Source organism: Nicotiana tabacum, chromosome 2 (genome assembly GCF_000715075.1).
Source record: "Nicotiana tabacum cultivar K326 chromosome 2, ASM71507v2, whole genome shotgun sequence".
Lineage (NCBI taxonomy): Eukaryota > Viridiplantae > Streptophyta > Magnoliopsida > Solanales > Solanaceae > Nicotiana > Nicotiana tabacum.
Genome location: NC_134081.1, coordinates 101,330,190 through 101,342,385, shown reverse-complemented (window position 1 = coordinate 101,342,385; position 12,196 = coordinate 101,330,190). Strand labels below are relative to the sequence as shown.

The window sequence follows — 12,196 nt, the reverse complement described above, 5'->3', positions numbered from 1 at the left end:
CAAAGGAATCTTATCTGACTGCAGTAAAACACATAATTAGATATCTCATTGGGACAACTGAATTGGATTATGGTATGCTCATTCCAACAATTTTGATTTAAAAGGTTTTTCAGATGCAGATTTTGTAGGTGATAGGACTGACGGGAAAAGTACTAGTGATACATGCCAATTACTGGGGAATGCTCTAATTTCCTGGCATAGCATGAAATAAAATTGTATTGCCTTGTCAACTACTGAAGTAGAGTATTTAGCTATTGGAAGCTGATGTACACAAGTTATTTGGATCATGCATCAGCTTCTCGATTATGATTTATCTCTCACCTCTACTCCTATTTTCTATGATAATACAAGTGCTATATGTTTGTCAAAAAATTTTGTGCATCATTCTAGGGCAAAACATATAGAAGTTAAGCATCATTTTATTCGTGACCATGTTGCAAAAGTTGATATTTTGTTAGAGTTCATTAGTACTGAGTCCCAACTTGCTGATATTCTTACAAAACCTCTTTTGGAAGAAAGATTTTGTCTACTGCGTAAAAAGATTGGTATTTTGTTTATTACGTAAAAATCTTCCTTATCTTTGTAAAATATTTTACTTCCTTTTTTTAGTTTGCTTAATTGATGAGTGTATTAATTTGATGTGAGTGCTATTATTACTCTTCCATTGGTGCCGCCAAAGCAACTCCTCAGAAGTGTTACTTCAATCTGAACCTACCATTTCCTCTAACCAATGCAACCCTTCAATCTTCCAAAATCCTAGTTAAGTACCCTCCTCCTCTCTCATTCTCCATCACTTCTCGCCAACTTTTCTACTATGGCTAAGAGAAACCTCTCATCCTCCACTTCCACAAGACGAAGCAGACGATTTCAAAAAATCCAAAATCCTGAAGATACCGTCGATCTTGAATCATCCCTTGATTCAGACCTCCTAAAAACCGATAATAAAAGAAGTGAATCATCGGAGGATCTCCCCGTTAACTAGAAAAAGGAAGAAAAAAGACCTATGGAGCAAACCCCCAAAAAGCCTGCATGCAATAAAGGGAGAGTGGAAAGCACGAATTTTGGGCCAGAGGATAAAGTGAACTTCTATGGACCAAGCGAGAAATCGAGGTTTGAGTCTTATAAGTCTAAATCTATAGCTTATGGACGCTCTGTAAGTCTCTCTCTTATGAAAACATGGAACTGTGATGTGATTTCTATCTTTGATTTTCAACGTCTTTTTTCTCTATTTGATACTGTTGGAAATTCTGTGTATGAAGAATCTGTGAGGATGTTTTATGCAAATCTGTTTATTAATGACAAAGATGACTTGGAGTCAATGGTTCTAGGCACTCGGATTGTTCTTGATTCCTATCAATTTGAAAAGATCTTTTCTTCTAAGTTTCATGGTTATGATGTTTTTATGCAAAACTCCTAGCCTAAAGACTTTAAAGTTTGTTTAGAAGAGGCAAAGACTTTTCTGTCTGAAAACCCTCCTGACATTGGTCCTAAAAGTATTAAATTTGAACACCGCGCATTAGCCTACATGATTGCTACTACTCGACTTCTTAGGACTAGGTCTTTCAGCACTTTGACTACTAGGGATATCTTTGTTCTTTACTGTCTCGTGAACAACAAAAGACTTGACTAGTTTGTGTGGATTTGTCAGTATATGCTTGAAAGTATCAAGGATATATCCTCTTCTGCTTCTTGTTTACGATATGGCTTGCTCATCTCACATATTCTTGAGGTCATGAAGATTGATTTGGAACCTTTCACCCCTAAGTACATTACAAGCACCTAATATAAGACAACTTTTTCTATGATGGGTTACACCTTAAGTGACGATGGATGGGTCAGACGTGCCAAGGTTGAAAGCACTCCAGTACAGGTTGAGCCAACCACTGAACCAACTGAGCCTCAGTCGATTGCTACCAACAACCTGCAACAGATTCAACAAAGTGTAGATAGGATAAAAATCATACTCATTGCAATGAAAAACCATGTGGACAAGATCAAGAAAGTCACCAAAGAAATATTGCACATTTTTGGCTAAGCTCAGGATGGACATGGGAGCCATAGAGAGGCAAAGAATAAGGGCATTCAGCTCCATGACAGAGAAGATAAGCAAAATCACCAAAGAAGTTGAAACCTTCGATGACTCCTTCTGCACCAAAGTGATCAATACCCTGAAATACTTTCTGGGGAGGAACTAAGGTAGTTGTGTGTGTGTGTTTAAAATAATCTTTTTGCTCTTTGTTTGTTTTTGTTTTGTTAATTACTTTTGCTTTGGTATGTAAGAACCATCACCATGTGCCTCTCCTGAAGGCATAACATCTGCTACCTTAACTACTATGTTCATTATCTACTCTGTTATGTCTGGTCTATCTGTACTTGCTTCTTTCTTTTTGATTGATGTCAGAGGGGGAGAAACGTGATGAGTAAAATAGAGCAACAACTCAGGAGGAGAAACACTTCAGTACATGGTAACAACTCAGGGGGAGCAGGCATTTTAAGATATGAAAATATGAAAGGGAAGTATACTCTGTTTACTCTTTTTGATTGTCATCATCAAAAGGGAGGGGATTGTTACACCTAAGTTTCAATGATGACAATAATGCAAATCTAACTGTATCTATTTAATTGCAGAAAATTAGGAGGGTAGTACTAAATCAAAGTAAGTCAATATGTTAAAGATATCAGAAAGGAAACAAGATCAAATGTAGCAAGAAAAATGCTAAATCAAAGGATGTCAAGGCCATCAAAGAGGAAACACGATCAAGTGCAATCGTTATAGGAAGATAGTCCCTACTTCAAGGATTAATTTGGAATCTGGAGATTCTGAAGATTGATCGATCAAGTCAAGCCACAAATCACTCCCCTGATTATGAATACGAAAAGGAAGGACGTAAATGAATCCAACCCATCTCTTGAGCAGGATTCGGAGGTACCCCTTGGGTCAAATCTCTTAGAATATTTTGTGCCTCAATCAAGGGTCAATCCGCAACGGCTACTCAAGACTCTCGTATAAGAAGACTGGCAAACTCAAGAATTCAACTACGCAACTTACCACTATTTTCTATGTCTTCCTAGTTCTTAGCACAAACACTGTATTCCTAAGTTTACTAGTATCTCAAAAGATAGGAAGTGTTAGGAAGCAAAACAAGAGTTGTGTCAAGTTTATAAAATATTGTTGCTGAAAATCGTTGGTGGTAAACGATCCATAAAACCACTGCTACTGTAACCAACCATTGAAAATCTAAGAGAACCCTTGTGACCCAAGGGAACTGGATGTAGGTACCACACCGGTACTGAACTAGTATAAAACTCATGTTTTCTCAGCCTTTAAATTTCTTTCAATTTATTTTCATCTTCAATCAAACCTGCTGATAAAGCTAAGTCGACTAAGTCTCTTCTAAGTCGACTAAGTTTTTAAATTAGTTACAATTCACCCTCTCTTGTACTTTCAATAAGTTCTGAGTTTTCTTAAGGAACATATACACTAACACTTCTTGCTAAAATTAACAGTTTATTTGTGAAAAAATATCAGACAATTCAATCCAATTCAAAACCTTGAGTTTTTTTGGGTAGAGTAACTCAAAACACTTCAACATCCTTTAAGATGGTCTTACATAATATAGAACATTTTTATTGTTCGAACAACTTTCGCAACTGTAACCTAGTTTTTTAAGTGATGTTTAGATTTAAATAATATACGAGTGCATTCACCTGCGCTGCATCACTTATTTCCCGTGAGAGTGAAAATATAAAAGATCTACAGCTAGCATTATTTTGTGTATGATACACCTTAATTTTTTAAAATTTGGCATAGTCTCATTTGAGTTATTTATGTTGAATTTTACAAACTTCGTGTTTTGACTTGGATTTTTCAAATGTTTGTCTTTTTAACTCTAGATTGAGTGGAAGTTAGAACACGATGCTATGCATGGAACTTTGGCAAAAAAATAATCTAAATATTTTTACTGGTTAAAGGGTGATAATTAGCCACCAAATGCCAAAGTCCAAACTCGAGAAACAAACAGAGACAATAAAGGCATCAAGAAAGACGATCAAAATAAAGACCTATCACACTATTCTATAATTCCTTAAGACAAATTAATATGCAAAGACATGAGATTTCTAAATCACAGAACGAAGGATATTTATCAAGCAGGGTCGCAAGAACCGAGTCTACTAGCAATTTAAGTTTCCAACAATATCACTCAAAACAATTCAAACAAAATAGGTGGAAGATTTGCAATCAAAACAAGGGTCAGTACCCTAACGTAATTGACTAAATCCACAAAAATTAAGATAAGAAATACAGTTACATTTCTTTGAAACTCTGACCATGTTCTCCTTCAAATATTGCACATTTGATCTTCGGTGATGTCAACATATCTAATCGACCTGAGAAAGCATAATGAACAAATTAACTCAAGAATATTAAAGCTAGAAATCATTGAGACATAACGTAACTAAACAATTAAATGTGTGTCCTCGCTATCTAAATTTAATCTTTTAAGATTGGATTATTACACAATTCAATATGGTACCAGACCAATCAATATGTGTTAGGGTTCAAATTTCACCACTATATATTCAATAAACAAAAGAAATGTCCACGTGTTTGGCACATGAAAAGAATCAAACTACACGTTGAGAAATATATATCTGAAACATGGAAAACTACATTAAATACTAATTCTGTCTAATAAGTTAAACTTTCAGATGAGATTATCACAATTCAACTAAAAAATCATAGTTAAACAGAATTATATTGTGGATTTTTTAGCTGAATACCCTAATAAATGGAACCAACCTTTTAATCAACAATCAATGGTGAGAATTGGGAGAAGCAGAGGAAGGCTCCTCATGTTCACCATGAATCCTAGCTGGAATTTGAAAATCTGAAGTGAAATGTCTGTTGGAAATTTCTGCTTGATGATGGACATGATTCATCGGCGGCCGCTCTTCCCAAGCATGAATCAACTGTGAAAAATTGGACTGAAGGGGTTCCCTTTGAGGAAATACAGCACCTTGTGGTTGTGGGGAGTACAATGTTTGCTGATGATGGGGTAGTATCCAACCTGCCATTCTTGAATAATTTGTTTCAAAATTTTGACTTGAGAAAATGGTTTGGTGGTCGTGACTTGAAGAAGCCCTATGATTAGAATTCTGGTCATGAAAAGTAGTACTATGAAGAGATAAGCCAAGATCTTCATTCTGAAATGAAGCTGATCTTGGCATTATCTCATGTGGGTAGTTTTGGAAATTCATCAATGAAGTCTCTGAATTCATTGGAAAAAAAGATTTCATAGTATCACCAAGCGACTGTGTTTCTCCTCCAGTACTATGCGTTTGCATCATATAAGAATTACAAGAATTACCACCACTTGGGTTATTTTCTTCTAATTGTCTTTGAAGCTGAAACTCTTGTTGTTGTTGTTGTTGTTCCAAAACGATATTATTACCACTTGAGCTCCCATCAGCTCCATCAATAGTACTGGGGTTCCAAGGAGGCAACTCATCTAACTTATCAATGGCGTTTTTCGCCTTTTTGATAAGCCAATCGACCGCCTTACTAGGCCGGTCATAGCCTAATCGGTCTTGAACGTCGTAGAATTGAATAGCAGTGTGAGCAGATAAACGGACTCTTCGGTCTCTGGGACCTTTTGCAGTATAAACTTTGCTGTGGCGGTCTTTTTTACCAGTGGACCGGAGAATATGGCCGCCTTCTACTTGCACTATCTCTCCTCCTGTTGCTCTCTTCATTATCAATCTTTCTTCACAATTCTTTGCATATTCAGACAATTGTTTTTTCCTCTGCTGTCTTAATTTGTAAGAATAGACACTTTATAAGATCTGAGAATTAACCTGCTACTTCTGCAATAATATTACAGCTGCTGCTGCTGCTGTTTTCAGATGATGCTGATCCCGAAAAACACTGACAAGTACGCTACATATCCCATAGCCCAATGAAACCTCTTTGTCTAAAATCCAAATCTCAAAAACAAAACAAGATTGTCACACAATCTTTAGGAAAAGAAACTGCTCAAACAATAAAAAGGAAACCTAATTGACATTGAAAATAATGCTTTTTTGTGGAATTGTATTGCAATAGTAGGTGTCTAAGTTTAGCCGACTTAGCTAGGGTTAGCTTAACAAGGGCGTTTTTTGAGACAGGCGAAGGAAAAGGAAAAAGGAAGAAGGAAAAAAAAGGATGCAAATGAAATGAATGGAACATTTGGTTTTAGAGAGAATGACTTATCTTTTTTGGCTTCTCATGGGAGTACTGATTTGGACAGTCACAGCACGTCGCCTCCTACTTTATTTTCATATGCTTCCATAAGTATCATTCCATTTCTTTCTTGAGACTATTTTAATTTAAAAATAATTAACTTAAATAGTCACTCACTCAATATTTAAATTTAAAATAAATAACGGATGTATAATGTATGTGTAGTTTGAGTATACAAAATACAACAACATACCCAGCGTAATCCCGTATAGTGGGTATGGGGAGGATAGTGTGAAGGCAGAGAAGCTTATATTTGCATGTGTATATAATCAGTGTATAATCTATGTATTCTAGATACAAAAGCTATTTGTGTGAACATCCTTTAAAGGTTTTAGGTAAAAAGGGAAAAACCTCGTATATGGAGTATGTGTTGTCCTATAGTAAAATTTAATGGAGCATGGAAACTTATTCAAACTTGATCCAACATTCTCATGAGAAATAGTTATAGAAAAGTACATGAATTAAAGCATGGTTTGATTAGAATTGTATGATTAGTGTTATCTTTGTAAAAGCTAGTATTCTTTTAAACTCTTTTCACTGCAAAGCAAATTTATGTTAAGGGTGTTAAATTTTAAAAGAGTGACGAATAAATGGAACTTTGATGGTCCTAATAGAACAATATAGACCCACCCTCATTGAAACATGATGGTGATTTCTAACAGCTTTTTTTTTTTTCCTCCATTGGCGCATTGAACTTTTGTACTTTTATCAGTTAAAGCATCGGATCATCTATTACACAGTGTAATGTGTAATAGAACTATATACTATGTATTACTCTGAATAATTAACTTTCGCTAACTAGCATCCCATTGCCGTGATCTAAAAGGGGAAGTAAAAACAAGGAGTGTTTATAATTGATATTGTATATAACTTTAAATCATGAAGAATTTAAGTTATATATATAGTAATAATTTTTACACTATCAGTAATTTCTTTTAGGTTTGATATGTTTTATGAATTAAGTGGAACTAACATTTCCCTGTTTCCCATAATTTACTGCCATAACTCTTTCAAATGAAAAATTATGGTTGCATTGAATACTTTAACCACCTTTAATAAATGGCTAACGAGTTACGTCATTAATATTAAAAGTAGTTTTCTCTTTTAAATATATGAAATTAAAAGCAAGTGGTATACATAGTGTAGCGGATACGTGGGTACGTAAGTTATAGGTATTGATTTTTCTGTATCCTTATACCATTTGCTCAACCACTTGTAGCAAATTTTAAAGGGAAAAAGGAGAAAGAGAAGAAAATAAATAAAGGAGGAAAGCGAAAAATAGGAAATGAATGGACAGCAAAATGGGAAATATAAACGGAAGAAGAGAAAATGAAACTTTAACTCAATCTTTACTGTCTATAAGCAACAAGAGATTCTAGTTTCTTTTTTCTTTTCTTTTTTTCTTTTGGGGGGGTTGGGGGGGGGGGGTTGTAGGTGAATAATAATAGTCAATAAATTTAGGTTTAGCCTAAAGTGCTGTCCCCGAAATTTTAGAGCTGAATTTAATGGGATTAAATTTGAACGAAGTTTATAATCATAGAGTTAGCCTAGATGTAATTTCTCGCAGAAAATATCTCCCTTACAGATAATAGATATTTTATGACGTTGTACTATATCACATATAATAAAGTTTATCATATATTTTTATTTTGGTAATTACATTAGATATAGTGATAGCAAAAAGGCTTGAAATTAAAGTTAATCAGAATTAATAAAATCCTAATTAAGACACAACTTTACCAGAAAAAACATATATAATTTGGTTTTATGAATTTGGAGTTCAAATTAAATTCCAAATTGATCCTAAAAGAGATATCAATTGTTATGTTGTGTAAGTGAACTCGAGCTTAGAAGGAAACGGTGGACGCTTTTTGGTTTTGAAGAAACAAGAACACAAAAAGCAAAAGGAATTATTAGTTTGTGGCATACAAAAATTGAAGGTTACCCCCAAATAAGAGGCAAAGGGCTGCTACTTTTTCATATGGTAAAGTCTAGTACTGTAGTGAAAAAATGTTTGTATATATATTATAAATAAAAGAGAGAAGGATATGCTTGAGTTTTTATCCGTACAATTAGCTCAAGTTTGGGCGGGTTAGAGAGGACATATATTCAATTTAGACACCGTCAGAGTTAGTTCATCTAAAAGCTTGGATCAATTTAGGTAATTATGTAGCTCAATTTGACACATAAAAGCTTCGGAGAAAAATTGAAAAATAAATTGGTTTTATTTGGAAGGTTTAATATAGTTACAAAAACTAAAATAGATTTTTTTATTAGTTTGATTTGATAATTAAATAAATAATAAAAGAATAAAAAAATACAGATTAAATTATGACTCATTATTTAGTTCAAATTAACCCGTCTTCCTAGAACCAAATAAATTTGAGTAGGCTGTATTTATCAATTAAACTCGTTTAATCTGCTCAAATCTAACTCAATTCGCCCGTTTAACACCCTCAAGAAGTCTTGCCCACAAAATCTATAGGAGAAGGAATACGTTAGGAAAAAGCATGTGTCAAATGGACCTCCCAATAAAAGATGATCAACTCGTGCTCTCTTTCCCTCTTTATTCCGAATTGATAAGGACTCGCTTTCATTTTCTTGAGTTATTTGCATTACGTTTCACTTCTTCAATTTCCTTTTCATCATTGTCACATGGGTATCCTTCACTTACTTTTTATAAAATTAAATAATTTATTTTTGAGATTATGTATTGTGTATAAAAATTATTTGTTTTGGTTTCCTAATCTTTGGTATTAACATTAGGCACCAATTAATTCAGATTTGTGCCACGTAACATCTCCATTTGCCTTTTTCGTGAAGTCACATGGGCTTCTTTCGCTTATTTTTTATACAAATTAAATAAATTATTAATTTTGAGATTATATTCAACTATATATAAAGTATAGTTTTTTCTTGTCACTGTTACCAGTACGGTTTATTAAAAAGGAAAGCTCCACATATTTATTATTTAAATTTTCTAGGCATATACATTGATTATACATACATATACACATATAATATAAATTATACATATATTATATCTCTACGGGCTATTTTTAGTTTAAGGGATTGGGGGATTGGGTAAGCGACTATTTGAGTTAATTCTTCATTAATAAAACAATAAAATTATATTTACATAATCTGATTACTTTTTAACTAATTATAAGTAAATCTCTTGATAATTGATATTTTGTTAATGTATGTAACTTAAATCTATTATTGTTATGTAGACCATATCCAGATCGCTCTCGCTCTCGCTCTCTCTCCCTTTCAGTTATCGATATTAGTTAACGTTTAGTTTTCACCAAAAGTTGACTGCATTATTTGCTTTTCTTCCTCAAACTTTTTAGAATCTACAAAATATAATTTCCCTTAAAAATTTAGCAGAAAAGCTGATTGAAAGTCATGAATATTGATGGACAGATCATTATATAACTCTATGCGTGAGAAAAAAAATTAAAATCGCAAAGAAGGTAGAGTATACGGATTAAAACCGTGGTACATATATCCTTGATGCTATATATAATATAAAAATATTTTACTTACGGAAATTGTCGTACTTCTTATTTTTATTATTGATGGATGACACTCAAAAAAGATAAAGAGTATATTGATTAATGGATAGGAACTAGACAATGATAGCCATTAGAATGTCTGCAAGCTGCTACAGTATGATATCTATGATTCTGTAACAAGAAAACTTTGGTTGAAATATATGTACATAAATTAAAGAATCACAACATCACATCCCTGCAAATTAAATTATAGGTAGTAGTTCCGGAGGAACGCCGCTAAACTAAACACATTAATTTAGCGCGTAAATCGTAAAATGAGAACTTACTTGTTCGCGTAGCGGAAGCGAAAGAAAAGGACGAACCACGACTGAAATTACTGGTCGGCGATGGTTGTCACGGTATGTCGGAGCAACCGCCTATTCCACAATCTGAACCCTTAACTAGAATTGAGATAGAAGAGCCTAGAATAATACTGTAGAGAGTATATTTTTATTGTACACAGTAAGTGTACTTATATAGGGAATATTAGAGTTAACTAATAACCTTATTGGGCCTTAAAGCACCCGTTGTGGGTGGACCCAATTTTCCTACAGGTTCAAAATGTAGATTGATGTCCAATCGATTAGCTTATAAACTATGGAAAGAGCATACTACATGCATTTCAAGAATATGCATATGGGAGGAAGGAGCTGCTAAGAGAGTTGCTTAATTTTCATAATTCCCACTTAATTAGGAGAATTTTTCTTTTCACCAATTGTGGTATTGAAACAACCCAATTCTAATACCTTGAATTGTACACAATTAAGTTTCTTCATTCTGTCGTTTTCCCAAATTAAAGATTAGAGTGAGTATTTCTATATGTTTAGATGAATCAGTTATAATATACTCCCTTAGTACCAGTTTATGTGACAAAAGCACTATTTGATAAATCAAACAGTTTTTTTACTCTATAAACTTGAACAATCTATGTCCAAATTTATATTGAAAATTAAGTACTTCAATGGTCGTACTCCAAACTTTGTCGCATAGAGTGGAATGAAGGAGATATATATTTTATATTAAATAGATTAACATAAATTTAAGATGAGGAAGAAATGTGAAAGCAATCCGATAGATAAGAAGACTGAAAGCTACGTTACATGAAATTAAAGTGTCAGTAAAGCGTGTGATCCAAGAAGCAGAAACAAAGTCCGTCTAATGCATGCTTTGCTTCGTCTGATTATCAAATAAATAAATGTCTCACTGATATATATTCTGAAAGAAGGAAGAAAGAGACAACACAGCATATATTATACATAAGAATTGAAAGAGGTGCATAGCTCCTTAGCCATACAGTGCAATATATGGTTTGGTTGCAAAATTTATGACTGATGAATGACTGCTACTACACAAAAAATGCCAATATGTCGCTATCTTTTGAGACAACTTGCCTGCACTTAAATGGGGTGCAAACCTTTTCCTAAATGGAGTATTGATTTTCCCACTCACGTTAAAATTACCTTACTAAATGCCATGCATTATTATATTTATTCTAGAGGAAATTGTTCAACATAATATCTCACCGTTTGAAGAGAAGAAAATGACTCTATAAATACTCTTGTATCTTTTTTTCCGAATTTCTTATATATAAAAAATATAGATCTTTCGTGTTATTGCGTATATATGTATTAGTATTAGTGCTATGGTTTTAACTTGGAATAAATAATGTTGTATGCACATGGCAAATAGTGGAAGAATTGGGTTCCCTTGAGTAGCTACAGCATTGACTAGTAATATATCAATATTACAAACATTGGTTTTCCTTTTGAATACAGTTCCTAGGATGTCTGCCCACGCTGCTTCGTTTGCAAACACCGTAGAAACTACCAAAAATTGAGTTCTTTCAAAAAATTTCATCTTAGCTCCTTCCTTGGCGAGGAGATCCGCTACTTGGTTCTGCTATCGATAGCTATGCCTTATTGCTAGATTGCCCAGCTGCTCCATCATTGACCTGCATTCATAGATGATGGGGTTATGAGTCAGATTGCCATCTCTTATCATGTTTATCACCTTTATGGAATCAGTTTCTATCACTAGGGGAGTGAGTATTTGCTCAAGAGCAATTTTCAGTCCCTCCAAAGGGCTTGAAGCTCAGCCAGTATGCTAGCTGTGTGAGGTAGCCTTTTCATGTAGCCCATGATCCAATCTCCCCTACTATTCCTAAAGACTCCTCCAATGCCTCCTTTCCTAGATGTTGCACAAGCAGCCCCATCAATATTAAGCTTAAAAACCCTACATCAGGAGGTTGCCACTTAAGGTAAAGAATTATTTTTTCAGGGGGTGGGTTATGCTGAACAACCACATGGTAGTATTCAACTGCGATAGCAATCGTTTAGTTAACAGAGATGTGGTTCTTCTT

The 12,196-nt window shown here is 34.0% G+C and overlaps 1 protein-coding gene across 1 annotated transcript; it reads right to left on the bottom strand.

The window, feature by feature from the left end:
- Positions 1 to 4,171: 4,171 nt before the first annotated feature.
- LOC107815131 (transcription factor TCP4) lies at positions 4,172 to 6,206 on the bottom strand. The gene is made up of 2 exons (XM_016640649.2): positions 4,802 to 6,206; positions 4,172 to 4,389 (listed from the first exon to the last, which is right to left on the bottom strand). The coding sequence occupies exon 1, from the start codon at positions 5,752 to 5,754 to the stop codon at positions 4,816 to 4,818; it is 939 nt and encodes a 312-aa protein (XP_016496135.1). The 5' UTR covers positions 5,755 to 6,206; the 3' UTR covers positions 4,172 to 4,389; positions 4,802 to 4,815.
- Positions 6,207 to 12,196: the final 5,990 nt, after the last annotated feature.

Bases quoted from the DNA above. Each gene is read 5' to 3' on its own strand.
- LOC107815131 (XM_016640649.2), bottom strand. From the start codon at position 5,754: ATGAAGAGAGCAACAGGAGGAGAGATAGTGCAAGTAGAAGGCGGCCAT.